This window comes from Drosophila takahashii, chromosome 2R (assembly GCF_030179915.1).
Source record: "Drosophila takahashii strain IR98-3 E-12201 chromosome 2R, DtakHiC1v2, whole genome shotgun sequence".
In the NCBI taxonomy this organism is placed as follows: Eukaryota; Metazoa; Arthropoda; class Insecta; order Diptera; family Drosophilidae; genus Drosophila; species Drosophila takahashii.
Genome location: NC_091679.1, coordinates 34,312,962 through 34,339,931, shown reverse-complemented (window position 1 = coordinate 34,339,931; position 26,970 = coordinate 34,312,962). Strand labels below are relative to the sequence as shown.

The window sequence follows — 26,970 nt, the reverse complement described above, 5'->3', positions numbered from 1 at the left end:
CTAGATGTAGAATCAGAATCCATCATTGCGTTTAGTTTGAGCGAAATCACGTATAACTTTATCAACGAAATTCTCTTCTCAGATCAATTGAGTTCAGAGTCAATTCAGAGCGAAGAGAGTGAACCCTCCACAGCCTGTGAGACCTTCAATGGAGATGGTGACTCTGAACAGGAGTTTGTTAGCCAGAGGGTTTTAGTACTGGACGACCAGCGATCCCTGAATACTAACACAAGTTCTAACAACAATCTGCACACCCACTTGCATCTACCTCTAACCCAAACTAACCACCCGACTTCGGGTAGTAGACGCACTAACGGAAAACTAACAAATGGTTCCCTTCGATGGTCGGGTAGCTACACCACCGAATTGCCGAACAGTGGATCGTTGGCTGCCCAACAAGACGATGTTGCCGATGACGATGTTGTTCTGTTGCGGCGCTTTGTGCCAGGTAACTCGCGGTTGTGGCCATAACTGTCGTCACTCGGTGTTTGTTGTCCTCCCCGTCTGCTTTAATGTGTGTGTCTATGTTAGCCTGGCTCTACTGTCTTTGTGTGTATTGTGACCGATCCTTAACTTTCGGATAGTTCGGTTTATCTAACCATGAATCTTAACGAACGAAAAGTAATCTTAAGGTAAATATGGCATTTCCAAGTTGGATAAATCAAAATAAGATCACTGTGTTAGAAATATTCGATTAATTGTATTTACACAGTTTTTGTTTGATTTCAAGAATTCACACTTCTTTGTATACATAATAGAGTTTAATAACATATGATATTTAGTAACTTGAAATTATGAAATAAAGAAGATGTTACTGAATTTTAATGGGAATCAAACAAGAAGTACTTTTGTTAATTGGGAGATTTCAAGATGGAAATGCCAGAAGTTTACTTTTCGTTCGCTTGGGATTCCCTAGATCTAAATCGACCCACTCGGTAACTAACGAACCCAATCGACAACCATTTCTAGGTTCCATTGCTGAACGCGAGGTGAAGAAGTGGTATAATGCCGTTGAGATGCCAAATAATCCATACGCCCCGGAGGCCCTGAAGCAGCGCATCAGCGGCACCCAGGAGCGGTACATGGATGTGCCGAACATCAGTCCGAGTGCCGAGCAAAAGGCTTTGGCTTCGGCGCTGACGGAAAATCCGGATCCGCCATCGCCGAAAACGGACTATAAGCGGTAGGTTAACTATACTACTCTAACTAACTACACCCAGAAAAAAAAATGACCTAAAATGTCAAAAAATGGCCTAGAATTTAGGTAAAATTGGCCTAAAACTGGAGCTAAGTCCTTGAATGGCCTAAAATTTAGGATTGTATGACCTAAAATGTTAGGCCATTAATGGCCTAAAATGGGGTAATTTTTGGCCTAGATTTTAGGTAATTGGCTGCCTTAAAATATGAGAAAACGCCTATCCAAAATTTTAGGCTTTCTTTGGCCTAAAAATTTGTACTGAAAAATGTTTCATATTATAAAGTAAATACAGAGAAATTTATAGCTAACTCGAGGTCAATGTCGGCTTAGTCTTCAAGAAGTCGTCATTATTCCAACACACAAAAACGAGCGAAGAGGCTTCACTGTTCAGCAGTGAAATCGCTGTATTATTCAACGATCGAAGTGGGTTACCATGCAAGCCGCGCTATAACTGGTTGGGAATTATAGCGTCGCTAGAGCGTTATCAGAGTTCCGTGCAAATTTATTTAGGTAAAATGCATTAATTTTAAGGCCCACGATGACCTAAAATATTAGGCTATACGGGACCTAAATAGTAGGGCAAATATACCAAAAAATTAAATTTTTAGGCAGTACATGACCTAAAAAGGAACTTTTAGTCCATTTAAAATGTTTTAGGCTATGCATGACCTAAAATGTTGTCCATCATTTTTCTGGGTGTATATTTATTGTAATTCATCTCCATAATCTTTAGCTATAGCCGCGACTACTACATCAACAATGCTCCCACGCCCACCGACAGCACGGGAAGTGCAAGGGCTGCCGCCTCCCCTTCTGGCGAGGATGTGGAGGACATCGTGATCAACGAGGTAAATCAAGAACCAGAACCACATCCACCGCATGGCCGCATTTCCAGTAGCGCTCAGAGCACCGCTGCCGACCTCTCTCATTGGACCCTATCCACGCCAGTGCGCCGTAGCAGTTCGCTCAAGTTCATTAACAGCCGCCCCTCCCCCGCCCGCTCGCAGGGCTACGAAAGGTCACCGCCCCTCGAACGACCTTCGACCTCGGCCTCCCATTACCGCGAATCAGGGTTGGGTTTGGGTGACGACGATGACTTCGACCTGAGATCGCAGCGCTCCTGGCGCAGCAGCTACAGTTCGCTGCCCAAGCGGCACACCCAGTCCTCCTTGAGCCTGCACAGCAATGGTAGCGGTATGTCCTTTGGTTCGTCCGTTTCCAAGAGACGCTCGGCGGCAGGAGGTGGCCCCTCTGCCGGCGTCCTGACCCAATTCGAGAAGCAGCTGCTGCACAAGGACCTCAAGCGAAACAGTTTCCGGGCGGTGTCCGCCACCTCGAAGGACTTCGTGATGAATCCGCTGTTCGAGAGCGAACCGCTGGGCGGGAAACTGGCTGTGCGGCCGGAAACGGAGGACCAGGGCGACTCGGGGGTGGACAGCTGCCTGAACGGCTTCAGCGGTGCGGACGCCAAGTACAGCAACAACAGTCTGCTTTTCTAGAAAGACAGAAAAAGACATTGGGGATCGGGATCGGGTATCTTTAGCCCCTAGGGATATTTGCCAAATTACGCATAGCTTAGTCAAACACTAGTCAGTATAGCAAAGCCAATTTCCCTGTACATAGAAACGAGATGGGCGGAAAATTAAATGGGAGTGAAGAATACAGAATATATAACTTGGAGTAGAAAGCACGCACAGAATCTCCCCGCACTGGATGGCCATCCGATGAGCTTTCCACTGCACCACCTCTAGCACCGCCAAAACAACCACGAATGAGAGTGTCGAGCTAGTGTTCTGATCGTACCTTTAGTTAATACCACTTACGTAATGCTAATGCCTAGAGTATGCAACGTTTGTTTTTAATCATTATACTTGCTGTTAATTTTATGAAATAATATTACAACTCCTGTACTGTATCTGTATGCACAACGCTAACGCTCTTTTCTTACGAACAACCATATATACACCATATGCCTGCCTAGCGATATACTTACATATAAAATGCATTAATTCCAAATAAAGCCAAAACAATAAACAAAACCAACAAAGAAATCAAACACTGAACCACTGAAACAAATGTTTTTAGTAAACGTATCCTTAAAAAAAAACCCCCATCGAATTGGTGAGTACAGAACCGAGAAATGAACGAAATAGTTAGATTTATGTTTGGGTTGCTTTTGGATTTGACTAACAGCATTTGTTTCGAAATCATACCGATTGTAACTACCGGAATGACTGTACTTAAGTTAATCTTGCCTGCATGACGCTGCCTGAGCGCTTTCACCCACTAAATTCCACCGCATTCGCTAAACTCTAGAACAAAATAATCCACACCTACACTAATATTAAATACTAAAACACCTACACTTCTTCTTTCCATCGAAACCCTAACCAACTACACTAACCAACAAAACAACACAAACCCACCAAAAACCAACAAAAACGAAAACCAAAACCGACAATGTTCTATCAAAAGGCTCAAAAAGAAGGCAAACAGCCGCAGGAGTTGGTGTACAAAGCCCTGCCAGTTCAGGTCCTGGACGAGTCCCTGGACTCCCAGTCGAATCCCTCGCTGTACTCCCTGCAGACCACGACCACCACCAGCGATGAATCCGATACGGTGCGCATCTACGATTTTAACAAGCAGGAAACGACGGTTATCAAGGCTGCTCCAACGGAGCAACAGCAGCCCAGCTCCTCGACCACATCGTCCATGGAGTCCGCCCAGAGTGCTCCACCGTCGGCCTCCTCCATTGACTCATCGGTCTCCAAGAAGCGGGAGCGACCTGTGGTCCTTCAGTTCGGTCCAGGCGATTCGGCGCCCACAATAGGTTCCCCAGTCAGTACACCCACGAGGGGATCCACTCCTCCTGCTTTCAGATTCTTGCAGCCCAAGCGTCGCCTCATTGATCCCAGTCAGGTGCTGTCCGTCGATGAAGATGAAGTGGTAAGTCTAACTATTAGATGATCTAATATATTGTTATGACATACATTTTTTAGCCTGAGCCAACTACCCCGGCGGCGGAGAAGCCCGTGATTGAGGATGAAGTGGCCCATGCTATGCCATCGGTTAAGGCTCTGGCCCAAGCCTTCCTTTTGACCAGCAAGCACACACAACCACAGCGGAGATGGCGGGCCAAGGTGAGGAATTAAAAATTAATCTGCACAGAAAAAAATCCGATATGAAATAGGGTTATTTCTACCTTATTTCATATCAATAAAAAGCCGATATAAATTTAAGATTCAAACATATCAACATGATATTTCATCATATCATAAAAATACCAAATTTAGTATTTTTTGAGCAAGTAATATAAAAATCATATCAAAATGATATGAATAACTTGATCTTTAAAAAATATCAAATTGACCATTACCATTTTTTTTTCTGTGTGTCTTATTTATACTACTAATTTTTCATCTTCACTTAAAGGTAAGAATTGCAGCCCCGCCAGAGACTCCGGATAAGCCAGACACATCCACATCACTTGCCAAGCGTCACAAACTGGAGCATGCCGTCTCCATGGCAGAAGTAGCCGATGAGTCGACGATTGCCTCTGATTTATCATCCCTCGAAACGTTAGTTTCATAATGAAACTCTTTCAAAACCATTCTAAATTACTTATTTTTTCAGGGATCCTTCCATTCACTCGGAGGGCAATCCACCCATCGCCACGCCGGTTAGTCCTGTGCCCGTGCGACATGGCTTTCTCCGCAGCAATATTGCTTTCTTTGAGAATTTAAAGTTCAAGTGAATATTCGAGATGGAGTTCCTTGAGTGTGCGGCCATTGGTTGATCTTCCCGGGAGGGAAAATTCACGATAATGACGAGGCACACAGCCCATAATCCAAACCAAATCTTCGCCAAAAACCATGTGCCATGGCCTCCATTTCCCCAGACCGAAAATTCACACAACAACGTACTTAACTTCAATTGGCACTCCAATGTGCGCCATTGTTAATTGTAGCTCGTATTTACTATTACATAATTCTTATATCCATGGATACTATTTATTTAGCTCTAAGATATGTATTATGTATTTTTTAGGCGTAAGCGAAACTATTTTCAATTTCAGCTGAACAATGTTACACCTTCAACCGAACTAGTTTAAATGTTACATAATTGTACTCAATAAAACATACAGAGAAGCATCATTTGCCGGGGGGATTACGAATATTCACAACACAATCGGATCTTGGGATCGTAAGATTAGTTTTGGCTGCCGGGAGTGATGTGGAGCATATCTTGGAAGCACCCAAAACGTAGTTATTTAGAAAAGAACAGTACACAAAGACCTTAGTATATTTGACACGAGTCAATATAGAGTCATACGTTTAGGTATAAAAATAAATTCCTTCGCCTGTGGATGCATTTTGAATGCGCCAGGCTGATCTGAAGAGAGTGAGACGGTTACAGGTGAGGAGGTGCCGGTACATTTGGAATGATGATCACTTCGGGTGCACAACTACTGGGCGCTGTGATTGTGATGCGGATGCTCCGCCAGATAGATGACGTAGACCAGCGGTATGACGACACACAGGGCGAGTATGAAGATCAGCAGGCAGATCCAGGACAAGTCGCAATCCGATCCAGACCAGTCGATGGCACTCAAGGAAGGTCCAGGAATGGGGCGCACCAGTGGGGCATGTCTGTCCACCATCATGTGGTTGAGCAGAGCAGCGTTTTCCTCGAAGGGCTGCTCCATATTGGCTGCAGAAAAAGTTCAGAAGTGATTTAGTGTTAAGTAATTAAACAGAGTTTTGAAAAGTATTTATCTAAAATAATATAAAATTCGACCTCTAAAAAACGGTCAGCAGCAAATTCCACCCAGAACGGATTGACTTAAAAATCTAAAAAAATCACTTTAATTACTAAAATAATTAGGAGCCGCGTGTGAGTTACAAATTAGAACAAAAAAGACCCCAAAGTGCCCCAAAATTCGATTTGTTTTTTTTTATTCTTTCTTTTGCCATTTCTCTGTTATAAATGTTGTTAAAATGGTTTAAAATGAGATGTCCATAATCTTATGGCATACCCGAAAAAAACTGCATTTAAATTTTTTGGAGATTCAGCATCCTTAACCAAGTCCCGGATATTTCCAAATTTGGCTATGCCTAATGTGACGTCACGGCCTCCCCACTTTGTATAAAGTCGAGCTTGTACAATAAAAAATAAACCTCATTGCTTTCAGTTCATGGAGGTATAGGTTTCGTTTTATTTCATGAATTTGCCAGCTGCAGGATGTATTACAGTTTTCCCTGCAGAGGATACAGAATGGGGCCAATAAAAATAAACTTAATTGTAGGTCATATAGCGGGGAGTGGCGCTGAACTTGGCGTAGCTCTTGATAACCTTGTTGACAGCCTCGAGGAAATCCTTCTCGGTGGCCACCTTGCGACGCGCCCGAATGGCGAACATGCCCGCCTCCGTGCACACGGATCGGATCTCAGCACCCGTAGAGTTGGGACAGAGGCGCGCCAGCAGATCGAAGCGAATGTCACGCTCCACGGACATGGAACGGGCGTGGATTTTGAAGATGTGCGAGCGACCATCCTGATCAGGCAGGCCGAACTCCACCTTACGGTCCAGACGTCCGGGACGCATCAGCGCCGGATCCAGGGTGTCGGGTCTGTTGGTGGCCATCAGCACCTTGATGTTGCCGCGAGGATCGAAGCCGTCCAGCTGGTTGATCAGCTCCAACATGGTGCGCTGCACCTCGTTGTCGCCGCCGGCGCCATCATCGAAACGGGCGCCTCCGATGGCGTCGATTTCGTCGAAGAAGATGAGGCAGGCCTTCTTGGAGCGGGCCATCTCGAAGAGCTCGCGCACCATACGCGCTCCCTCGCCCACGTACTTCTGCACCAGCTCGGAGCCGATGACGCGGATGAAGCAGGCGTCCGTGCGGTTGGCCACGGCTCGGGCACACAGCGTTTTGCCCGTTCCGGGCGGTCCGAAGAGCAGCACTCCCTTGGGCGGCTCAATGCCCAGATTGACGAACTTTTCCGGATGCAGCAGCGGCGTCTCCACCACCTCGCGCAGCTTCTCGATCTGCTCCTTGCAGCCGCCCACATCGCTGTAGGTGACATCCGGCTTGTCCTCCACCTGCATCATGGTCACCGTGGGATCAATTTTGGGCGGCAGCGGAATGTGGATCTGGTACTTGTTGCGGTCGACTCCCACCCGCATTCCCTCCTCGATGTCGGTGGGGGCCACAGAGTCGGCCAGATCGACCACGAACTTGGCGAACTGCTTCACATTGATGATATACTTGGGATCATCGGAGTCCGCGTTGATGATCTTCGTGCAGCGGGCCACCTGGAGGGGCTGCTCGTTCTGCAGGATCTGCTTGTCGGCGGCCAAGTCCCAGAGGGCGGGCGGCGCCAGGCCCGTGTCGCTCTCCTTGATCCCGGTCAGCTCGTTCACCTGCTTCACCGCCTTCTGGATGTCCTCCTCGATGCTCTTGATCGACTTGTGGTACTGGCTCTGGCCATACGTCTTCAGCAGCTCAATGTCGCCCTCGTCCAGCGACTTGATCTCCTTGTCCTCCTTCTCGTCGTGCTTCACCTTGCGCTGGTCGTCCCCCAGGTAGTCCGGCATCTTGTTCGATTGCAATTAGTATGATTTAGGGGGCGAAAAGTGATTTTTAACTATGTTTTCCTTTTGTTTTACGGCGAGAATGACTGAACAATTTGGGATAGTGGTGGGAGAAGCAACGCTGGCACTATCGACTCGGCGATACTTTGCTTCTTGTCAACACTGGGACTATCGATATTTGCGCACTGTTAACTCGGAATGTTAAAATTTAAACGGAATATTTTTCAAATAGCAACTTATATCTATAAGGAAGCGGTTGATTTTTGTTTATATTCTTAAAAATATGTTTTTTTTTGATAAATTAATCTATTACTATTCGCGAATATGTTTTTAAATATGCTTTAACTACATAACATATGTAAACAAACTCGCAACATTTCCACCTCTAATTTTACTGTTATTTCAAGTGCCATTAGAAGCCGCGACAATTTCAAGGCTAATCTTGCCCAGCTTCTGAACTCACCCTCGTCATTGGGCGCACCCTGAGCTCCCTCGTAGAACTGTCTAGCCGCTCTGCTGGTCGACGGCTGGTCGGGATCCACGGCGCCGGAAGCGTTTACGGCAGCCACCAGGAGTCGCTCGTCCAGCATTTGGCGCGCATCCTCGAGGGGATTGCGTTCGGGGGCTGGCTCCCGCTCCAGGTTGTGCCTGGGACTGTTGTTTCCGCTCCGGTGGACGGCGGGCAGGGCCTCGAGGCCTCCGTTGCCCAGCAGAACGTTGTGGACGGTGACCGGAATGCGAATGACCCTATGCGCATGGATCTCGTTCTCGCGATCGATCTTGTTCAGCCGCTTGATGTCCGCCACGGAGGAGTGGAAGCGAAGGGCCAGCGCCTGGAGGGTGTCGCCCTCCTGGACCTTCACCTCCAGTGTGTTCTCGTAGCGCCCGAGGCGGGCATGGCCATTGGGCCTCCTGGCCAGCGGCAGCAGGTCCTCGAACTCGTCGTCATCGTAGGCGGGGCGCGCGAAGATGTCCTCCACCTCGTCGGGGTCCACGTCCTCCAGATTGTGCTGTTGCTGGCGCCTGGAGATGAGAGCTCGGATCAAATCACACTTGTAAATGGAAAAGCAACAGTCGAGTTGGCGCTGACTTACGCATTGCGTCGCATTGTGTTCTCCTGGTCGCCTTGAGGGGAATGCCTGGCCCGGATATCGGATATCTTCTCGGATTTCGATCAAATCGCACCCCTTTGTTTAGCTCGAGCCAATTAATTAACGCAAATTAGATTTATTTACGTGTAAAGTTTGTTCTCAGCAGCAGCAGCAGCCCACAAACAACAACAAGGCGAAAAGCTCCGTCACAGATGACCGAGATATCGATAGCGCACTGTTAACGAGCGCTGTTAACCGTTAACAGAGTAAACACAGCTGTTTTCGTTTACTGGCCAATTTGTATATTTCTTTTTCGTAAAATAATGTCACTGTTTGCGTTTTTAAAGAGCCGCACCATCTTCTGGCTGAGCCTCACGGGCACCACGACGGGATTGGCCTTCTTCACCAAGTGGGTGCTCCGCTTTCCACACAGGAATCCATAGTTTTGACCTGATATTCGTGTTACAGGGACCTTATGCAAGGCGGTCAGTTCACCAAAGAAACGGATGAAACCGGCAAAGTGGTCATCGTGACGGGCGCCAACACGGGAATCGGCAAGGAAACGGTCAGGGAGATAGCAAGGCGAGGGGGCACCGTCTATATGGCTTGCAGGAACCTCAAGAAATGTGAGGAGGTAGGTACTTTATAGAGAATAATCCTCAAAATCTTATCTATAAATATCATTTTACAGGCCCGCGAGGAAATCGTGCTGGAAACCAAGAACAAATATGTTTACTGCCGGCAATGTGACCTGGCTTCCCAGGAGTCCATCCGCCAGTTTGTTGCTGCGTAAGTAAGGAGATATCAGTTCTAGAACCCCTTATATATCCTACAATCCATATCTGCAGCTTCAAAAGGGAGCAGGAACACCTCCATGTACTCATCAACAACGCCGGTGTCATGCGCTGTCCAAGATCGCTCACCTCAGATGGCATCGAACTGCAGCTGGGGGTGAATCACATGGGCCACTTCCTCCTCACCAACTTGCTATTGGATATGCTAAAGGTATAGACCCCAAAGTTTAGGCCCTTCTAATCATTTATATCCCTAGAAATCTGCACCCAGTCGGATTGTGAATGTCTCCAGTTTGGCGCACACTCGTGGAGAAATTAATACAGGCGATCTGAACAGCGACAAATCCTATGATGAGGGCAAGGCCTACAGCCAGAGCAAGCTGGCCAATGTTCTCTTTACAACGGAGCTAGCCAAAAGACTGGAGGGCACAAAAGTGACGGCAAATGCCCTGCATCCAGGTGTGGTGGACACGGAAATTATCAGGCACATGGGCTTCTTCAATAACTTCTTTGCTGGGTTGGTCCTTAAAAACGATATATTCTAAACCCACTTATTAACGAAGATATTTCCCCTCCAGAATTTTTGTGAAGCCCTTGTTTTGGCCCTTTGTTAAGACCCCCAGAAATGGTGCTCAGACCACATTGTATGTGGCCCTGGATCCCGAACTGGAAAAGACGACGGGTCAGTACTTCAGCGACTGCAAGCTCAAGGAAATGGCGCCGGCCGCCACCGACACCCAGACGGCAAAGTGGCTCTGGGCAGTCAGTGAAAAGTGGACCACGCCAACGATGATCAAAATACACTAGTTCGTATTGTAGAAAACCAATGTTACTTCTCTGTTCCTTCGCATAAATTTTCAGTTTTTTACAGTCAACCGATCGCCCATTTATCTTATTTTAGTTATGTTAGCCCGGCTTAATTGAACGTTTGACGGCCAAAGACAGTTGAAAGCTCAAGATTTGAGTGTGTACGAACGTTTGTACTGCGAAACCGGTTAGGGGTCAATTTCTACATCATTTGTTTAAAATAGATATGTATATCCATTACATTTCTAACTTGAGCCTTCGGTCCAAAAGTTTAGGTTCATTTCACCAGTATTAGGCATTCGCGCCGTCGTGAAAGTGACTCGATTTTCGGCTTCTTGTCGCAATTATCTATGCTAAAAGTGTTTCCCTGATTACGGGCTACTCATAGCACCCTGCACTATCAGTTTTATCAGTTGTCGTCCAGTAATCGCCGCGGCGATCACTTAAAAACTCGCAAAATTACGCCCGCGTTGGCACTCTGCAGAAGACCACGGACACGGCCGGACCGATTAGCTATTATGGAAATCATTATTAATTTTCTACACAAAATTGCCCCCGTATTTCTGGCCCACGGACTTGTCGGCATTATCGCCTTCTGTGTGAGGTAAGTGAGTGGCGCCGATTTGAAATGTAACGCTGAGAAGCCTTATCAACGACGTATGCCCGTGACGACAAAGTAGTTATCACCGATTAACTGGCATAATTTTACCCCGATTCAGGCTGTATATGCAGGGGGGAAAGTTCAGGAAGCAGACCGATGAGACGGGAAAAGTGGCCATCGTTACTGGCGGAAATACGGGTCTGGGCAAGGAAACGGTGATGGAGTTGGCCCGAAGGGGAGCCACCGTTTACATGGCCTGCCGGAATAAGGAAAAGGGAGAAATTGCTCGAAGGCAGATCATCAAGGAGACGGGCAATTCGAACGTTTTCTCCAAGGAGTGCGACCTGTCCTCACTGGAATCCATTCGGAAGTTTGTGGAAGAGTGAGTCATACAGTAAACCCTATATCTTATTTAAAAACTAACTCATTTATTCACCAAAAGCTTCAAGAAAGAACAACGGGAGCTGCACTTTTTGATCAACAATGCTGGTGTTTTTTGGGAACCGCGCAGACTCACAAAAGAGGGATTCGAAATGCACCTGGGAGTGAACCACATTGGCCACTTCCTGCTGACCAACCTGTTGATCGATGTGCTGGAACGGTCTGCTCCTAGCCGCGTGGTGGTCGTGGCCAGCAAGGCTCACGAACGGGGTCAGATTCAAGTGGAGGACATCAACAGCTCCGACTTCTACGACGAGGGAGTGGCCTACTGCCAGAGCAAGCTGGCCAACATACTCTTTGCCCGCGAATTGGCAAAGCGGCTGGAGGGCACGGGAGTCACGGTGAACGCCCTCAATCCCGGCATAGCAGACACGGAGATAGCCAGGAACATGATCTTCTTCCAAACAAAGTTCGCTCAGTATGTGGTAGAGTGTGTCCTCTTCAAATCGCCTGTTAAAATAAGTCCAGCTAATTGTTTCCCTTTCTTTTAGAACAATCCTGAGGCCGCTCCTCTGGGCCGTGATGAAAACTCCGAGGAATGGGGCCCAGACCACCTTATATGCCGCCTTGGATCCCGAGCTCGAAAATGTATCGGGTCAATACTTCAGCGACTGCCAGTTGGCATCTGTAGCTCCCGCTGCCCTCGACGATCAGATGGCCAAGTGGCTGTGGGCCCAGTCCGAAAAATGGGCGGAAATTACTCTATAAATGGGATCATTCGGGTATTGTTATGTAGCTAGACGCTATTTAAAAAGCCATTGTTATTTATAAATAAAATTAATGCAGGTACATTTTAGATACGGTTAAAAAGAGTAATTAAGTTTAATTATGACACTGGATCGAAACTAGGCAAATCAATTTTTTAAAATCATAGAATCTATTGCTTTGAAATCTACTTATGAGTCAAACACTCGCTAATATTTCTATCACATGATATAGTATACTGTACTAAAGACAATGCTGTTAAGATCACCGTGAGAATAAAGTCCATGGCGAACTCCCGGTCGCAGGTGATATCCAAAATGATCATATTCTGGAGGGGTTCCAATTTCTGGTGAAGCATCAAAGAAGTATGCTGGAAAAAAACCCATTGTGTAGAGAAATAAGAAATTTCAGGAAAGATCTCACCTCGTTGTCGAGAACCATTACGGTTAGAAGGCGAGGTCTTACTTTCCTCACATACAATCCCTGAATAATTACGATGAGCTGCTGAAGCTGTAACTCAGCATCGCGGATTCGGTCGGTACACATACCCAGGATCAGAACATATAGGATCGGAATGAACACAGGTCCCAAACAGCCATCAGCAATGATGTAGATCTTGTTCTCTAACTCGTCCTCGGCGAACAGAGCGCACTCGATGAGCAGTTCCATGTTAAAGATGCAGGTGAAGATCATCAGGTAAATAGAAGTCGACAGCCAGGACAGATTCTCCTTGACGTACTTGTGCAGATTGTTAATCCGGAGATGCAGCTCAAAGAGCAGGAACAATCGCCGATGGTAGTAGACCTCAATGTCCTGCCGAATCTTGTTGTCCTCTGTGAAGCGGCGCAGGAACAGGTTAATGGTGTGATACCAGCTTAGCAGAATCAGCTGGTAGATAAAATATCCAGCAAAGCAGTACTCCAACAGCAACCAGTACAGAAAGTTAATTACCAGGAAGTACGGCTTGTTCCATAGGGAATCCAGTAGGATGTAGAGTATCCACAGTTTAAGCAAATATACCAACAGCAATACGCCATCGCATTTGTATACCATTCCGATCTTTCGCTCGATCACGCTGGTAATTTGCAGGATCTCATTCACCGAATGCTCTAGAAACCTACGATCCCTCTTCAGGTGCAGAAAGATCACCAGACGCCGCATAGCACTAAGGACTATTCCCAGCATGAGGAGACTCATCACGAAGTTCTGGGCACTGCTTGTGTGCACCAGTTTTAGGTGGATATAGATGACCAGTCCGAGTACGAAGTACTGCAGATATTGGCTAGCCACTAGCAAGACCTTGATACCAACTACGATCTTTGACCACACCCGATGGTATTGGGCCTCCTCCACCTGATTGGTTCGCTCATTGTAGTGCAGCTTAAAGAAGTGGAATCCGCAGGCGATTGCGTAAATGGTCCATGCACTCCCTTTAAAAAACAATCGATGTAAAATTTGGGTAGGCTTTGTACGATGTCGGAGAAAATCGTCTTTATTCGACATGGTTCCGGGTATAAGTGAGCAAAGAGCCCATTTACCCACGGACATAATATTAATCGAAGCGAATTCAGGTGCTAATGACACTGACATCAACGAAAAGTTCCGAATTGCAAGGAGAGAGCTCAAGCCAAAAATATATGAACGAAAGCAAGGCGAAATATAAATACCCTGTCAGTTATAAAAAAAAATAAAAAGAAAAATATTACAGGTTCTTTATTAGCTGACTGTTCATTTAAACTAACGATTTAAACAAAAACAACTTGGGATCAACGGATATAATAATTTTGAATACTTTATATGTCAAACTTTGGCCAGACGGAAGCGTCAGTTCCCCCGCGAGACTTACGAATCGTTAACCCACCGACCTTAAACTACCAATGATAATTTTACCGGTTCAAGATCGTTAATGTATAAAGTATGGGCATTCCAAGTTTTTGATATTACTTGTATAAAGAAAAGTGCAAGTGGGTCTCATCTCGCCAGTCGACACTTGAAGCTGGCAGCATTCGGAGTGGAAAGATGGATGCAACCACCGATTACCTGTTTAGCCCCCTGGTATATGGGTCAGCACTTTCAGCCATTGGAATATATCTTCTCAGGTGGGTTCATTAGTGTTTCAGTGCTTCCATAACCTTTGCTCTTCCTTAGGCATTATATGCAGGGCGGTCAGTTCACCAAGAAAACGGATGAGACTGGCCGAGTGGTGATTGTGACCGGCTGCAATCAGGGAATTGGTAAGGAGACCGTGCTGGAATTGGCTCGCAGGGGAGCCACCGTTTATATGGCCTGTCGGGATATGAGAAAATGCGAGCAGGCACGTCAGGAGATCATCGAGGCGACTAACAATGAAAATGTTTTCGCTCGGGAACTGGATTTGTGCTCCATGAAGTCCATAAGGAACTTTGCAGCGGGGTAAGTATTCCCCTTTTATGATTTAAAACAAAATCTTTACATATTACCTAAAGCTTTAAACGGGAGCAAAATAAACTGCACATTCTTATCAACAACGCCGGCATTATGGACTGCCCCAAGATGCTAACGAAGGATGGTTTCGAGATGCAAATAGGAGTTAATCACATGGGCCACTTCCTCCTTACTCTGCTGCTCCTTGATGTCCTTAAGAGTTCCGCTCCCAGTCGAATTGTGGTCTTATCCAGCATAGCTCACCGGCTCGGAAGAATTAAGCGAGATGATCTGAACAGCGAAAAGTCATACGACCGAAAGATGGCCTATTGTCAGAGCAAATTGGCCAACATCCTTTTCACGAGGGAGTTGTCAAAACGTCTGGGGGGAACTGGAGTCACGGTGAATGCCCTACATCCTGGTGTAGTGAACACGGAACTCTTTAGAAATACACCATTTCTGGGATCGAAGCTCGGAAAGTATGTTTACTAAATGGTTGAACCCTACAAAGCGATTAATTTATGGTTTGGTTTCAGATTGATCATAGCTCCTTTCATTTGGATTTTTATAAAGACTGCAAGGAATGGAGCCCAGACGTCTCTATATGCAGCTTTAGATCCTAGTTTGAAAAACGTATCAGGAAAATATTTCAGTGATTGCAAGCAAAAGCATGTTGGGTCTGCCGCCCAATATGATGATGATGCCGAGTTTCTGTGGGCAGAAAGTGAGAAGTGGACGAGTATTAGCATTTGACCAACTTTATGATGCTTTTAACTCTAACTGACCCATGAGTTTAAAGTTCTCAAATCGTTTCACCACATTTGACCGGAAATCTTTCCTAATTGTCTTAGTAACCTAGTTTTGTTTTCTAACAATTAACAATTTTTAATTAGATACGGAATTTTTAATACATTAAAATAAAGAGAGTTAGCACTAAAAAACCTTTAAATAGTCAACGCTCTTATCTACGTTATGAAAAGTTTTGATCCCGCTCTTGAAAAACCATTGAAAATTTATTCTCTCCTATTATATAGTTTCTTATCGTCATGACTCGTGTTCTCTTTGGCCAAAGTCCCCCTGTGGTTACTCTCTTTAACAATTAAATCGTCGTGAGTTTACCTTCTGGCTAAACCCAGAGAATATATACCCATCGAAGAGTATTTATATAAAAAGAGTAGATGATGTTGCTTCATATGAAAAAGAAGAGCCTCCGGCAACACACACAAAATTGCCATAGGCAGAATATTGAAAATTGAAAAATGTGTGTTATCACCGGTCGTTTTTTAAGCGCGGGTTTATTGAATTGTGGTCCTCCCCAGTGTAGTCCATTTGAGGGGCAAAATAAACTTTGGCGATTTGAAAAGTGAAGTGTGAAATTGATGCCTATAGTAAGAGCAAGTTGGCCAATGTCCTGCTCACCGGGGAGAATATGAGGAGTTACGGTCTGTCTTTGGATCGCGATTTGGAAAGTGTTACCGGGAGGTATTACCACAATTGCCAGGAGGAGGAACTGGCATCTGTCGCCTAGAATAACAAAACTGCCCAGTTACTGTGGGCTGAGAGCGAAAAATGGACTGGTCTAGATAGTTCTAAAGTGGATTAATTACCACAAAGGGCTACAATTGCTAGTCATTAGTCTCATGATTCATATCAAGATTTGAACCTTTAATTAAAAATTAAAACAAAATTGTACTACCTATATTCAAGGTGCCCATTATCTGGAAAACTACTTCAAATTGTCTTTATCGATTAAGAAGCATTAAAATATGTTTCATGCCGAAACGTTTTATTACCGTATTATTTATTTACAAACTGAGTATACTGTGTATGCCAGGTGCTCATAGTTTTCCGCGAGGGTCGATGGTACCTGATTAGATCTATAAATATATTTCCGTTTAAACCAATGGCTTATGCTTGGGTCGAAATACAGACGAATACAGACTTGCTTTTCCATCTACATGGTTTTCACCCCGAAGTCCGAATTATACTCATCGTGACTAAGCACTTTATGGCTGTCGTGTATTTTCTATCTGATAGCACTGGTGGTATTTAAAGGACAGCTGGAGTCCGGCCTAGCTCTCATTCGCTGAGAGATCCCACAACTGGAAGTACCTGCGGAATAAACATAATGGATCATTCCACTGCTTGTCTCTTGTTCAACCTCATATTTTGGCCGCTTTTTATTATCGGAGCTGCTTTTTTGCTGAGGTGAATAGTTATTGTTCGTATGAGCAATAAAATAAACAGAGTCAAAATATTTTAAATATCCTATTTTGGCACCAAAAAAATAATTTTAACAAATATTATTTTCTCAGTGTCCGCTTATAAGCTGCACTTATATCTGACATTTAAACTAAACATTCTGTAATTTCAGAAAATACATGCAGGGAGGTCAGTTCACCAAGAAGACCGATGAAACCGGCAAGGTGTTTATTGTCACCGGTTCCAACACGGGAATCGGCAAGGAAACAGTCCTGGAGATTGCCAAGCGCGGAGGAACTGTGTACATGGCCTGCAGGGATATGCACCGATGCGAAAAGGCCCGCCAGGATATCATCAGGGAGTCGGGTAACAACAACATTTTCGCCCGCGAATTGGACTTGAGTTCCTTGGAATCCATCCGTAACTTTGCAGTTGGGTAAGCAATATCAATGACTGATCAATAAATATGCGTATTAATATCTCATTCTCTTGTTGAACAGCTTCACTGAAGAGCAGGATAAGCTCCATGTCCTGATAAACAATGCTGGAGTAATGCACTGCCCCAAGACTCTGACCAAGGATGGCTTTGAAATGCAGCTGGGAGTCAATCACATGGGACACTTCCTGCTCACCCACTTGCTGCTGGATGTTTTGAAGGTGTTTTTCATATTTCTAGACTCCTATGACTTTCATAAGACATTATTAACTCAATGCGCATTGTAGAAAACTGAACCCAGTCGCATCGTAGTCGTTTCCAGTAGTGCGCACAGCCTGGGTTCTATCAATGTTGATGACTTGAACAGTGAAAAATCGTACGGTAAGATCGCTGCCTATACCCAGAGTAAACTGGCCAACATTCTGTTTACCCGGGAATTGGCGAAGCGCCTGGAGGGAACTGGAGTCACGGTTAATGCTCTGCATCCCGGCGCGGTAGACACGGAGCTGATGAGGACTTGGAAGTTCTTGGATAATTGGTTTGTGGCGTAAGTTATAATTTATAAGTTAGCGATTATTCGAATTAGATGCTAATTTCTGTATCTCAGGTTCTTGGCGAAGCCCTTGCAATGGACTCTCTTCAAGACTCCTAAGAGTGGAGCTCAGACCTCCCTTTACGCTGCCTTGGATCCTGAACTGAAGGAGGTCTCTGGACTGTACTTCAGCGACTGCAAGGCAAAGGATGTGTCAGCAGCTGCCAAGGACGAAAAGACCGGAATTTTCCTTTGGGAAGAAAGCGAGAAGTGGACAGGCGTAAATACTCCCTAATTGGATTAGTGAAACTCCATATTCCATCAAACGCCATTTATTTATTACTTTAACATTGAAAATAAAACCCTACTAAGTTATAAAATTTGTTACTTTTATTTGACAAGACTTTAGGTATTAGAATATCCACGGATATAATACTAATCGAAGCAAATTTAGGTATAAATGACACTGACTACAAAATGACTACAATGAACAAAAAAAAATAAAAGAAAGCGAGGCGACATATGAATACCCTTGCAATAATAACAGAGATACAACAATAAAAGACCTCAGGGGAGCCACCATATAAAGGCCCTACATCCCGGCGTACTGAGCACGGAACTCTTTCGAAATACACCATTCTTGGGATCGAAGCTCGGAAAGTAAGTTTACTAAATGGTTGAACCAGTGGCGGATCCAGGATTTTTTTGTGGGGGGTGATATCAAAACAATTTTTTTCTTGCATACTTTTTGAATACCAAAATTTCTTTAATTTTTCACCCGAGTGGGGGGTGATATATCACCCATATCACCTCCCGTGGATCCGTGCATGGGTTGAACCTATCAAAGCGATTAATTTCTGGATTGGTTTTAGATTGATCATAGCTTTTTTCATTTTGATTTTTATAAAGACTGCTAGGAATGTATATAAAATAAAATATATTTACGTATGGTACTAACTTTCTAGGTACAAGTTTTAATTAGGTACGAAATTTTAATACATTAAAATAAAGAGAGTTAACATTAAAAAAGCTTTACAACGTCAATGCTCTTATCTGCATTATACGAAATATCGATCCCACTCTTAAACAACAAATGAAAAAATATTATCTCCTATTATACATATGTCTCCTGTCGTCATGACTCGTGCTCTTTTTGGCCAATTCCCCCTGTGGTTGCTCTCTTGCAACTTAAATAATTAAATCATCGTGAGTTTACCTTTTGGCGAAACACAGAGAATATATACCCACCGAAGAGTATTTATATAAAAAGAGTAGCTGTTGTGACTTCATATGACAAAGAAGAGCCTCCGGCAACACACACAAAATTGCCATAAGCAGAATATTGAAAATTGAAAAATGTGTTTTATCACCGTTTGTTTGTTAAGCCCGGCTATAGTATTTCCTATATTATTTGGAGCGATTGTTTTGTACATAAGGTAAGTTTTTTAGCCATTGAGATACATTTTTTTAATTGAGTCATGTGCTCTTTGATTTCAGGCAACACAAGCAAGGAATTCAGTTCAAGAAGCACACCGATGAAACGGGTAAGGTATTTATTGTTACCGGTGCAAATTCCGGAATCGGGAAGGAAACGGTCCGGGAATTTGCGAAACGGGGTGGAACGGTCTATATGGCATGCAGAGATTTAGGCAGATGTGAAGAGGCCCGTCTAGAAATCGTGAAAGATACGAACAATCAGAATGTCTTCTCTCGTGAGTTGGATTTGAACTCCCTGGATTCCGTTCGCAAATTCGTTGCTGGGTGTGTAATATTGAAATTAATCTGAATTTAACAATATTATTTACGAATATTTTGTAAAATAGCTTCAAACGAGAGCAGAATAAGTTGGACGTGCTAGTCAATAATGCTGGCATTATGAGATGTCCTCGAAGATTAACCAAGGACGGCTTTGAATCGCAACTGGGCGTTAACCACATGGGTCACTTTCTGCTAACTAACCTGCTGCTGGATGTTTTAAAGGTACTGGAAATACGATTATTTGTATATGATAGATGACTGATCCTGAAATATGTCCTAGAAAAGTGCTCCGAGTCGAATTGTGGTCCTTTCTAGCGTGGCCCATACGAAGGGCACCATCAACTTTGACGATTTAAATAGTGAGAAGTCCTACAATGAAATTGATGCCTATAGTCAGAGCAAATTGGCCAATGTTCTGTTCACCAGGGAGCTGGCTAAACGATTGGAAGGAACAGGAGTCACGGTCAATGCCCTTAATCCTGGATCGGTTAACACTGAACTGGCCAGGGATTGGAATACTCTAAATGGTTATTTTATACGGTGAGTTAACATGGACTTTTATATATGGTTTTACTTATTATCAAACCACGTTTAGATATGTTTTAAAACCTCTGATGTGGCCCATTCTAAAGACCCCCAAAAGTGGAGCCCAGACCTCAATATTTCTGTCTTTGGACCGCGATTTGGAAAGGGTTACCGGGAGGTATTTCTACAATTGCCAGGAAGAGGAACCGGCATCTGCCGCCAAGAATGACAAAACTGCCCAGTTACTGTGGGTTGAAAGCGAAAAATGGACTAGTCTAGATAGTTCCAAACTGGATTAAATACCACGTAGGGCTACAATTGATATAAGTCTTTGATTCATATCAAGATTATAATATTTAATCAAAACTTTATTTGTACTATTAAATAATAATCTTAAAAACTATTTTGAGTTGACTTTTGGTTTTGTTAGATAACAAGCTTAAAATTTAATGATAAGGAACAAAAAATTTCATGCTCACACGCTAAATACCATATTATATATTTACTAGTATTTTATGCCAGTTGCTCATCGTATTCCCCGAAGGTCGATGATAACTGATTAGGGCTATAAATAGATTTGAGTTTGAACCAATGTTTTAGTTTGCTCTGGCCGAAACATGTAAATATATTCGGGTCTGGAATACAGACGTATACGTAATATTTAAAAAACATTGTGTATCAACTTGCTCGTCCACGCTCTTAAATATATCGTTCTCTTCCCGCAAAATTCGAAAAATACTCACCGTGAGTAAGCACTTTTTGACTCTCGTGTATTTTCTTACAGATAACGCGCGTGGTATTTAAGCGACAACTGAGTCGTCGTAGCTCACATTCGCTGAGAGATCCCACAACTGGAAGTAACTTCGGAATAAACAAAATGGGTTGTTTGACTGACTGTTGTTTGTGCCCCCTCCTTTTTTGGCCGGCTTTAATTGGCGGAGCTGCGTATTTTCTGAGGTAATTTCGACACGCAATAGTTCTGGTTCGTATGAGTAATACACAGATAAAATTGTTTCGTAAAATATTACAGGGTCAAAACATTTTAAAAGTGAAATTAGACTTGCAGCTAAGTTGCTATTTTCTCTGTGTACGCTAATAAGTTTCTGTCATCATAAACATAATTTCCCATTCTGTAATTTCAGGAAATACATGCAGGGCGGTCAGTTTACGAAGCAGACCGATGAAACCGGCAAGGTGTTTATTGTCACCGGTTCAAACACGGGAATCGGCAAGGAGACAGTCCTGGAGATTGCCAAGCGCGGAGGAACTGTGTACATGGCCTGCAGGGATATGAACCGATGCGAAAAGGCCCGCCAGGATATTATTAGGGAGTCGGGTAACAAAAACATTTTCGCCCGCGAATTGGACCTGAGTTCGCTGGAATCCATTCGTAAATTCGCAGCTGGGTAAGCAAAAATTGACTGAGTCATAAATAAACGTTTAAGTAACCAATTCCCTTGTAAAAAAGCTTCAAGAAAGAACAGGATAAGCTTCATGTGCTGATCAACAATGCTGGAGTTATGCACTGCCCTAGGACCTTGACCAAGGATGGCTTTGAAATGCAGCTGGGAGTCAATCACATGGGACACTTCCTGCTCACCCACCTGCTGCTGGATGTTTTGAAGGTATTTTTGATATTTCTGGACTCCTATGCCATTCATAAGACATTAATAACTCAATGCACATTGTAGAAAACTGCACCCAGTCGCATCGTAGTCGTTTCGAGTGGTGCGCACACTCACGGTTCCATCAATGTTGATGACTTGAACAGTGAAAAATCATACGGTAAGATAGCTGCCTATACCCAGAGTAAAGTGGCCAACATTCTGTTTACCCGGGAATTGGCCAAGCGTCTGGAGGGAACTGGAGTCACGGTTAATTCTCTGCATCCCGGAGCTGTGGACACTGAGCTGATGAGGTATTGGTCGTTCATGGAGAACAGCTTGATTGCGTAAGTTATAAGTTAGCCATTATTTGAATTAGCTATTAATTTCTGTACCTTAGGTTCCTCGTGAAGCCTTTGCAATGGACTCTCTTCAAGACTCCTAGGAGTGGAGCTCAGACCTCCCTCTACGCTGCCTTGGATCCTGAGCTGAAGAATGTCTCTGGACTGTACTTCAGCGACTGCAAGGCCAAGGACGTGTCAGCAGCTGCCAAGGACGATAAAGCTGGAAAGTTCCTGTGGGCAGAAAGCGAGAAATGGACAGGAGTGAATACATCTAAATTGGATTAGAGAAGCTCAATATTTATCAACCGCCATGTACTAATTTATTAATTTAAACAAATACAACTAGGAACTCTAAAATTTGTTTATGTACAAAAATCCCATTTACCTACGGTTACAATATTAATCGAAGCTAATTTAGGTGTTAATAAAATTTATATAAACAAAAAGTTCTGGATGATAAGGGGAGGGCTAGAACCAAAATACAAATAAGAAAGCAAGGCGAAGTATTAATACCCTTGGGTTTATAACAGAAATAAAATCAAGCAAGAGAGAAGGACTCGACTATCAGATACTCGTTAATAAGCTAAAGGGAGTGCGAGGGAGATTAAGTTATGCTAGTAGTAAATCAAGTGCTTGTACAGTTTGCATTATATTATTTGGACATAACCAAAGATTATCTTTTTATTCATAACTTTTTAATGGATGGTCCAATCTAAATTATTAATAGACAAAACAAAACGGCATTCTTTACTTTTCGAAATCTGTAAGGATAGTTCGTTTGTTAAATCAAAAAACGATCCGTAAAACCCAGTGACTGAAGTTTAATTGATCACTTTGGACGGCAGTCACTTAGTGACGAACCGCACCGAAGTGTGTGCGAGGAGACTACTACTTATGTATATATAGTCGTAGAATTGAAAATCAGCTACGATAAAAAAGTAAAATAAATGAGTTAATTTTAGAAAATGTAGTAATTTATTCGAATGTTTAAACATTTTTCGTCACTGAAGTTGATATAAGAACTTTTGTATGTGGAATGTGCGATCGTCACTAGTTTTATACCTCTTCAAGAGGTGTTTGATTTGTTTATAGCTTCAATGTTTTGATTCTTTATATAGTTATTAGATGACTGGACATTTAAAAAAGCTTTATATTCGCTTCAACGCTCTTATCTGCGTTATGAGAAATATCGATCCCGCTCTTGAAAACCCTTTGAAATAAAATTCTCTTATACTGTCTCTTGTCGTCAGAGGTTGTTCTCTTGCAACTTTAACAATTAAATCAGTCTGAGTTTGCCTTCTGGCTGAACATGAAGAGTATTAGTCAATTAAAGAGTCTTTATATAAAAAGAGTAGGGAGTCACGGTCAATGCTATTGATCCTGGTTCCGTTTACACAATTGGCCAGGGATTGGAATAATGTAAATGGTAAAACGGTAAGTTAAGTTAAGAATCCGTCAGCTGCCGTCAAGAATGCCATAGCTGTAGGCTGAGAGCTAAAAATTTACTGGTATAGAGAGTTCAAAATTGGATTCATTACCACGTTGGGCTACAATTGCTAGTCATACAACTCATTTTAAGAATTTTTAATTTAATGATAAACTACAGAACAACATTTTTGTACCCATATTCAAAGTCTCAATGTATTTCATTTCTTTCCATTGAAATTTCATGTTCATAGGTTTATTACCATTTAATTTAAGCCCAAGCATTTAATGTCAGTTGCTCATCGTTTTTCTCGCAGTTCAGTGATAACTGATTAGGGCTATAAATAGATTTAACCAATTGTTTAACAAGCTGTTTGCCATAACAAGACTTCGGCTAAGTTCGTTCTGATTGACATATGTAAGTATTTTCGGGCCCGGCATACAGACGTATACGTAATATTTTCCAAACATTGCGTATCGATTTGCTCTTCCACGCCAACCTGTGGCGTTCTCTTCTCGCAAGTTCGAAAAACACTCATCGTGAGTAAGCAATTTATGGCTGTCGTATACTTTCTCACAGATAGCGCTCATGGTATTTAAAAGACAGCTGGAACCGGCTTAGTTCGCATTCGCTGAGAGATCCCACAACTGGAAGTAACTGCGGACTAACAAAAATGGCTTGTTTGACTGACTGTTTGTTGTGCCCCCTCCTTTTTTGGCCGGCTTTAATTGGCGGAGCTGCTTACTTTCTGAGGTAATTTCAGCATGAAATAGTTCTATTCGTTATGAGTAATACCTAGATAAAATTATTCTGTATATTGTTGCGTTTCGGTTGCAAAAACAGGGTCAAAACATTTTTACAAGTTAAATACTACTTTATTAATAATTTATTTAACCATAATTTCCCAATTTTGAATTTCAGGAAATACATGCAGGGCGGTCAGTTTACCAAGCAGACCGATGAAACCGGCAAGGTGTTTATTGTCACCGGTTCCAACACGGGAATCGGCAAGGAGACAGTCCTGGAGATTGCCAAGCGCGGAGGAACTGTGTACATGGCCTGCAGGGATATGAACCGATGCGAAAAGGCCCGCCAGGATATCATCAGGGAGTCGGGTAACAACAACATTTTCGCCCGCGAATTGGACTTGAGTTCGCTGGAATCCATTCGTAAATTCGCTGCTGGGTAAGCAAAGCATGACAGATCAATAAAAATGCAAAGAAATAACTCGATTCCTTGTAAAACAGTTTCAAAAAGGAGCAGGATAAGCTTCATGTCCTGATCAACAACGCTGGAGTTATGCACTGTCCCAGGACCCTGACCAAGGATGGCTTCGAAATGCAGCTGGGAGTCAACCACATGGGACACTTCCTGCTCACCCACTTGCTGCTAGATGTTCTGAAGGTATTTTTGGCATCTATGACTTTCCTAACACCTTATTAACTCAATGCACTTTGTAGAAAACTGCACCCAGTCGCATCGTAAACGTTTCCAGTCTGGCGCACACTCAAGGATCCATCAATGTTGATGACTTGAACAGTGAAAAATCCTACAGTAGGATAGGTGCCTACAGCCAGAGTAAACTGGCCAACATTCTGTTTACCCGGGAATTGGCCAAGCGTCTGGAGGGAACTGGAGTCACAACTAATTCCCTGCATCCCGGAGCTGTGGACACGGAGCTGTCGAGGAACTGGCCCAGCATTGTGTCGTAAGTTTTAAGGTAGATGTTATTTGAATTAGCTATTAATTGCTGCATCCTAGGTTCCTGGTGAGGCCCCTGCAATTGATTCTCTTCAAGACTCCTGTGAATGGAGCTCAGACGACGCTCTACGCCGCTTTGGACCCTGAACTGAAGGAGGTGTCCGGACTGTACTTCAGCGACTGTAAGGCCAAGGATGTGTCAGCAGCTGCCAAGGACGATAAGACTGGAAAGTTCCTGTGGGCAGAGAGCGAGAAGTGGACAGGCGTAAATAAATTGGACTAGATAAAATCTATATTCCATTAACCGCCATTTCGTTATTTATTACTTTACTTTTATGAAAATAAAAACTGTTACGATTTTTAAAAATGAGATTTATTTAAATACAAAAAGGAATCAGAACCTTTGGTCAGATTAATAGGATAAGTAGTAGACATACCTCAAACGATGTTTTATTCAAGGTTTAAAAATTTAGGATTTAGCTTCTCTTTCGCCTCTTTATCGCTGGAATACAATCTCTATCGTTCTGTCTACAGAAAAATCATTGTAAAGAGCTTGAACAGATTTAAATTGTTTCTTTTTATATTTCAATCATTTGACCCTGATCTGAAGGACATTACTGGTCAGTACTTTAGCAACTGCAACCTGAAAGATGAGCTATGCAGATACAGAGATATGGAAAACCCATTCTGTATTTGATTAAAGACCTTCTCCATGCAAAATACAATCTATTGAACAGACTGAAATATTCTTTAATAAATTGATCGGCCCAATTCCCACCATATCGCAAGATATTTTTATTATTTTTAGATTCCATAGAATAACACTTAAAATTAAAAAAAAAACTAAAATCATTGACTTTTTTAATGTCACAGCTTATTTCGTGCAAAACTTTAAAATTATTATTATTTGTAAATTATGTGTGTTTTTTTATATGTACATTGCAGCGCCTATTATTAACAATTTTTTTTAATTTTAATTATGTCAAATACACTAAAAAAAAAAGTTACATGCAAAAAAAATAAAATAATCAATTAAAATGTTTAAATGTATATTTTCGTATTAAAAATGTCGAAAAATGTATCCCAAATTTGCAGAATTTATTGAGCGAGGACCAGTTCTCAACTATCCATGATCAAACGCTTCTTACTACTGGAAGTTAAAATGAAGATCTACATGCTTATGGACCGTGTTCACATGCCGCAATGCTTTTCTAATTAAATAAATAAAAATATATAATTCTCAAGGCTTATATTTTAAGTTACCTAATCGGGAAAGGCTTTTTTAGGTATCTGCTATAAGCGTCTTATTTCCAGGAGTTACTCAGAAGACGCTTATAGCAGATACCTAAAAAAGCCTTTCCCGATTAGGTAACTTAAAAAATAAGCCTTGAGAATTATATATTTCTATTTATTTTATTATTTAATAATTGCGGCATGTAAACTTCCAGGAGTGAATTGGAAGACAGTTTTTTTTGGATTTGTTTTTGTAAAATTTGTTCTATTGCCTTTTTATCGTCTAGAAGTGTCTCAGAAGTTTCTCCTTTCTTGAGTTAAATGTGTTCTATCGTATATCTATCGCCTAGAAATCCCTTAGAAGTTACTTCCCCACGATCGCGACCCTTTTTGGTTTTTGTAAAATGTGTTCTGTCGTGTTTCTATCTTCCTTCCTGACTTCCTGACTTCTGGACGAGAGGCAATAGAATTATCGCCTTTTTATCGTCTAGAAGGATCTGAAAAGTTTCTCATTTGCGATCGCGATTTTTTTTTCGGTAAATGTGTTTTTTATGCAAAATACAATCTATTGAACA

General features: G+C 42.9%; 11 protein-coding genes across 20 annotated transcripts in view; 8 read left to right on the top strand and 3 right to left on the bottom strand.

The window, feature by feature from the left end:
* The window catches only part of M7BP (Myosin-7a binding protein), a 32,818-nt gene extending 27,464 nt beyond the window's left edge, over positions 1-5,354 (top strand). For 3 of the 9 annotated variants that reach the window (XM_070213200.1, XM_017159340.3, XM_017159341.3), the window contains 6 exons: positions 970-1,183; positions 1,932-2,046; positions 3,674-4,144; positions 4,198-4,338; positions 4,631-4,776; positions 4,832-5,354. In XM_070213200.1, coding sequence (XP_070069301.1) covers positions 970-1,183; positions 1,932-2,046; positions 3,674-4,144; positions 4,198-4,338; positions 4,631-4,776; positions 4,832-4,952 — 1,208 coding nt within the window. In that variant the 3' untranslated portion in view covers positions 4,953-5,354. Of the gene's footprint in view, positions 1-82; positions 449-969; positions 1,184-1,931; positions 3,275-3,673; positions 4,145-4,197; positions 4,339-4,630; positions 4,777-4,831 lie in introns of those variants that run through there. The other 6 variants (XM_017159342.3, XM_070213201.1, XM_017159348.3 and 3 more) reach the window with 3 other exon arrangements.
* LOC108069321 (lysM and putative peptidoglycan-binding domain-containing protein 4) lies at positions 5,122-9,027 on the bottom strand. Its single transcript, XM_017159356.3, has 3 exons — positions 8,887-9,027; positions 8,256-8,815; positions 5,122-5,908 (listed from the first exon to the last, which is right to left on the bottom strand). The coding sequence occupies exons 1-3, from the start codon at positions 8,898-8,900 to the stop codon at positions 5,664-5,666; spliced, it is 819 nt and encodes a 272-aa protein (XP_017014845.2). The 5' UTR covers positions 8,901-9,027; the 3' UTR covers positions 5,122-5,663.
* Positions 6,384-7,915, bottom strand: Rpt1 (26S proteasome regulatory subunit Rpt1). Its single transcript, XM_017159349.3, has one exon. The coding sequence runs from the start codon at positions 7,793-7,795 to the stop codon at positions 6,494-6,496; it is 1,302 nt and encodes a 433-aa protein (XP_017014838.1). The 5' UTR covers positions 7,796-7,915; the 3' UTR covers positions 6,384-6,493.
* Positions 9,028-9,141: 114 nt separating the features above from the next.
* Positions 9,142-10,552, top strand: LOC108069318 (retinol dehydrogenase 13). Its single transcript, XM_017159352.3, has 6 exons — positions 9,142-9,292; positions 9,352-9,517; positions 9,575-9,672; positions 9,732-9,888; positions 9,935-10,194; positions 10,256-10,552. The coding sequence occupies exons 1-6, from the start codon at positions 9,207-9,209 to the stop codon at positions 10,482-10,484; spliced, it is 996 nt and encodes a 331-aa protein (XP_017014841.2). The 5' UTR covers positions 9,142-9,206; the 3' UTR covers positions 10,485-10,552.
* A 117-nt stretch (positions 10,553-10,669) lies between these two features.
* On the top strand, positions 10,670-12,234 carry LOC108069319 (retinol dehydrogenase 11). Of its 2 annotated transcripts, none has more exons than XM_017159354.3 (4): positions 10,670-11,088; positions 11,204-11,467; positions 11,528-11,956; positions 12,018-12,234. In XM_017159354.3, the coding sequence occupies exons 1-4, from the start codon at positions 11,003-11,005 to the stop codon at positions 12,232-12,234; spliced, it is 996 nt and encodes a 331-aa protein (XP_017014843.2). In that variant the 5' UTR covers positions 10,670-11,002. The 2 variants fall into 2 exon arrangements, with proteins under 2 accessions (XP_017014843.2, XP_017014844.2); XM_017159355.3 differs by having other exon boundaries at positions 10,671-11,088; positions 11,528-11,944.
* Positions 12,235-12,396: 162 nt separating this feature from the next.
* On the bottom strand, positions 12,397-13,734 carry Grl43a (Gustatory receptor-like 43a). Its single transcript, XM_017159350.3, has 2 exons — positions 12,655-13,734; positions 12,397-12,601 (listed from the first exon to the last, which is right to left on the bottom strand). The coding sequence occupies exons 1-2, from the start codon at positions 13,732-13,734 to the stop codon at positions 12,419-12,421; spliced, it is 1,263 nt and encodes a 420-aa protein (XP_017014839.2). The 3' UTR covers positions 12,397-12,418.
* Positions 13,735-14,082: 348 nt separating this feature from the next.
* LOC108069274 (retinol dehydrogenase 13) lies at positions 14,083-15,458 on the top strand. Its single transcript, XM_017159278.3, has 4 exons — positions 14,083-14,330; positions 14,380-14,643; positions 14,697-15,113; positions 15,171-15,458. The coding sequence occupies exons 1-4, from the start codon at positions 14,251-14,253 to the stop codon at positions 15,385-15,387; spliced, it is 978 nt and encodes a 325-aa protein (XP_017014767.2). The 5' UTR covers positions 14,083-14,250; the 3' UTR covers positions 15,388-15,458.
* A 1,296-nt stretch (positions 15,459-16,754) lies between these two features.
* LOC108069270 (retinol dehydrogenase 13) lies at positions 16,755-18,128 on the top strand. The gene is made up of 5 exons (XM_044393031.2): positions 16,755-16,842; positions 17,009-17,272; positions 17,337-17,493; positions 17,560-17,819; positions 17,880-18,128. Exons 1-5 carry the CDS (start codon positions 16,763-16,765, stop codon positions 18,097-18,099), a joined length of 981 nt encoding a protein of 326 aa, XP_044248966.2. The 5' UTR covers positions 16,755-16,762; the 3' UTR covers positions 18,100-18,128.
* A 1,032-nt stretch (positions 18,129-19,160) lies between these two features.
* Positions 19,161-20,386, top strand: LOC108069269 (retinol dehydrogenase 13-like). Its single transcript, XM_017159273.3, has 5 exons — positions 19,161-19,240; positions 19,302-19,565; positions 19,628-19,784; positions 19,843-20,102; positions 20,158-20,386. The coding sequence occupies exons 1-5, from the start codon at positions 19,161-19,163 to the stop codon at positions 20,384-20,386; spliced, it is 990 nt and encodes a 329-aa protein (XP_017014762.3).
* A 540-nt stretch (positions 20,387-20,926) lies between these two features.
* Positions 20,927-22,446, top strand: LOC108069271 (retinol dehydrogenase 13-like). The gene is made up of 5 exons (XM_017159275.3): positions 20,927-21,044; positions 21,230-21,493; positions 21,556-21,712; positions 21,779-22,038; positions 22,092-22,446. The coding sequence occupies exons 1-5, from the start codon at positions 20,965-20,967 to the stop codon at positions 22,318-22,320; spliced, it is 990 nt and encodes a 329-aa protein (XP_017014764.2). The 5' UTR covers positions 20,927-20,964; the 3' UTR covers positions 22,321-22,446.
* Positions 22,447-23,732: 1,286 nt separating this feature from the next.
* On the top strand, positions 23,733-25,466 carry LOC108069254 (retinol dehydrogenase 13-like). Its single transcript, XM_017159257.3, has 6 exons — positions 23,733-23,878; positions 24,041-24,214; positions 24,383-24,646; positions 24,709-24,865; positions 24,922-25,169; positions 25,223-25,466. Exons 2-6 carry the CDS (start codon positions 24,135-24,137, stop codon positions 25,443-25,445), a joined length of 972 nt encoding a protein of 323 aa, XP_017014746.2. The 5' UTR covers positions 23,733-23,878; positions 24,041-24,134; the 3' UTR covers positions 25,446-25,466.
* The last annotated feature ends 1,504 nt before the right edge of the window (positions 25,467-26,970 follow it).

Excerpts from the sequence above, each read along its gene's own strand:
- LOC108069254 (XM_017159257.3), top strand. The coding sequence starts at position 24,135 with ATGGCTTGTTTGACTGACTGTTTGTTGTGCCCCCTCCTTTTTTGGCCG. Across the intron at positions 24,215-24,382 it reads GGAGCTGCTTACTTTCTGAG|GAAATACATGCAGGGCGGTC; the intron begins GTAATTTCAGCA and ends TTTGAATTTCAG. Across the intron at positions 24,866-24,921 it reads TGCTGCTAGATGTTCTGAAG|AAAACTGCACCCAGTCGCAT; the intron begins GTATTTTTGGCA and ends TGCACTTTGTAG.
- LOC108069318 (XM_017159352.3), top strand. The coding sequence starts at position 9,207 with ATGTCACTGTTTGCGTTTTTAAAGAGCCGCACCATCTTCTGGCTGAGC. Across the intron at positions 9,518-9,574 it reads ACCTCAAGAAATGTGAGGAG|GCCCGCGAGGAAATCGTGCT; the intron begins GTAGGTACTTTA and ends ATCATTTTACAG. Across the intron at positions 9,889-9,934 it reads TGCTATTGGATATGCTAAAG|AAATCTGCACCCAGTCGGAT; the intron begins GTATAGACCCCA and ends TTATATCCCTAG.
- LOC108069321 (XM_017159356.3), bottom strand. Across the intron at positions 5,909-8,255 it reads GGGTGCGCCCAATGACGAGG|CCAATATGGAGCAGCCCTTC; the intron begins GTGAGTTCAGAA and ends CTTTTTCTGCAG.
- Rpt1 (XM_017159349.3), bottom strand. The coding sequence starts at position 7,795 with ATGCCGGACTACCTGGGGGACGACCAGCGCAAGGTGAAGCACGACGAG.
- LOC108069274 (XM_017159278.3), top strand. The coding sequence starts at position 14,251 with ATGGATGCAACCACCGATTACCTGTTTAGCCCCCTGGTATATGGGTCA. Across the intron at positions 14,644-14,696 it reads ATAAGGAACTTTGCAGCGGG|CTTTAAACGGGAGCAAAATA; the intron begins GTAAGTATTCCC and ends TATTACCTAAAG. Across the intron at positions 15,114-15,170 it reads CTGGGATCGAAGCTCGGAAA|ATTGATCATAGCTCCTTTCA; the intron begins GTATGTTTACTA and ends GTTTGGTTTCAG.
- LOC108069319 (XM_017159354.3), top strand. The coding sequence starts at position 11,003 with ATGGAAATCATTATTAATTTTCTACACAAAATTGCCCCCGTATTTCTG. Across the intron at positions 11,089-11,203 it reads ATTATCGCCTTCTGTGTGAG|GCTGTATATGCAGGGGGGAA; the intron begins GTAAGTGAGTGG and ends ACCCCGATTCAG. Across the intron at positions 11,957-12,017 it reads TTCGCTCAGTATGTGGTAGA|AACAATCCTGAGGCCGCTCC; the intron begins GTGTGTCCTCTT and ends CCTTTCTTTTAG.
- LOC108069270 (XM_044393031.2), top strand. The coding sequence starts at position 16,763 with ATGGATCATTCCACTGCTTGTCTCTTGTTCAACCTCATATTTTGGCCG. Across the intron at positions 16,843-17,008 it reads GGAGCTGCTTTTTTGCTGAG|AAAATACATGCAGGGAGGTC; the intron begins GTGAATAGTTAT and ends CTGTAATTTCAG. Across the intron at positions 17,820-17,879 it reads TTGGATAATTGGTTTGTGGC|GTTCTTGGCGAAGCCCTTGC; the intron begins GTAAGTTATAAT and ends TCTGTATCTCAG.
- Grl43a (XM_017159350.3), bottom strand. The coding sequence starts at position 13,734 with ATGTCGAATAAAGACGATTTTCTCCGACATCGTACAAAGCCTACCCAA. Across the intron at positions 12,602-12,654 it reads TAATGGTTCTCGACAACGAG|CATACTTCTTTGATGCTTCA; the intron begins GTGAGATCTTTC and ends GTTTTTTTCCAG.
- LOC108069271 (XM_017159275.3), top strand. The coding sequence starts at position 20,965 with ATGGGTTGTTTGACTGACTGTTGTTTGTGCCCCCTCCTTTTTTGGCCG. Across the intron at positions 21,494-21,555 it reads ATTCGTAAATTCGCAGCTGG|CTTCAAGAAAGAACAGGATA; the intron begins GTAAGCAAAAAT and ends CTTGTAAAAAAG. Across the intron at positions 22,039-22,091 it reads ATGGAGAACAGCTTGATTGC|GTTCCTCGTGAAGCCTTTGC; the intron begins GTAAGTTATAAG and ends TCTGTACCTTAG.
- LOC108069269 (XM_017159273.3), top strand. The coding sequence starts at position 19,161 with ATGTGTTTTATCACCGTTTGTTTGTTAAGCCCGGCTATAGTATTTCCT. Across the intron at positions 19,566-19,627 it reads GTTCGCAAATTCGTTGCTGG|CTTCAAACGAGAGCAGAATA; the intron begins GTGTGTAATATT and ends TTTGTAAAATAG. Across the intron at positions 20,103-20,157 it reads CTAAATGGTTATTTTATACG|ATATGTTTTAAAACCTCTGA; the intron begins GTGAGTTAACAT and ends AACCACGTTTAG.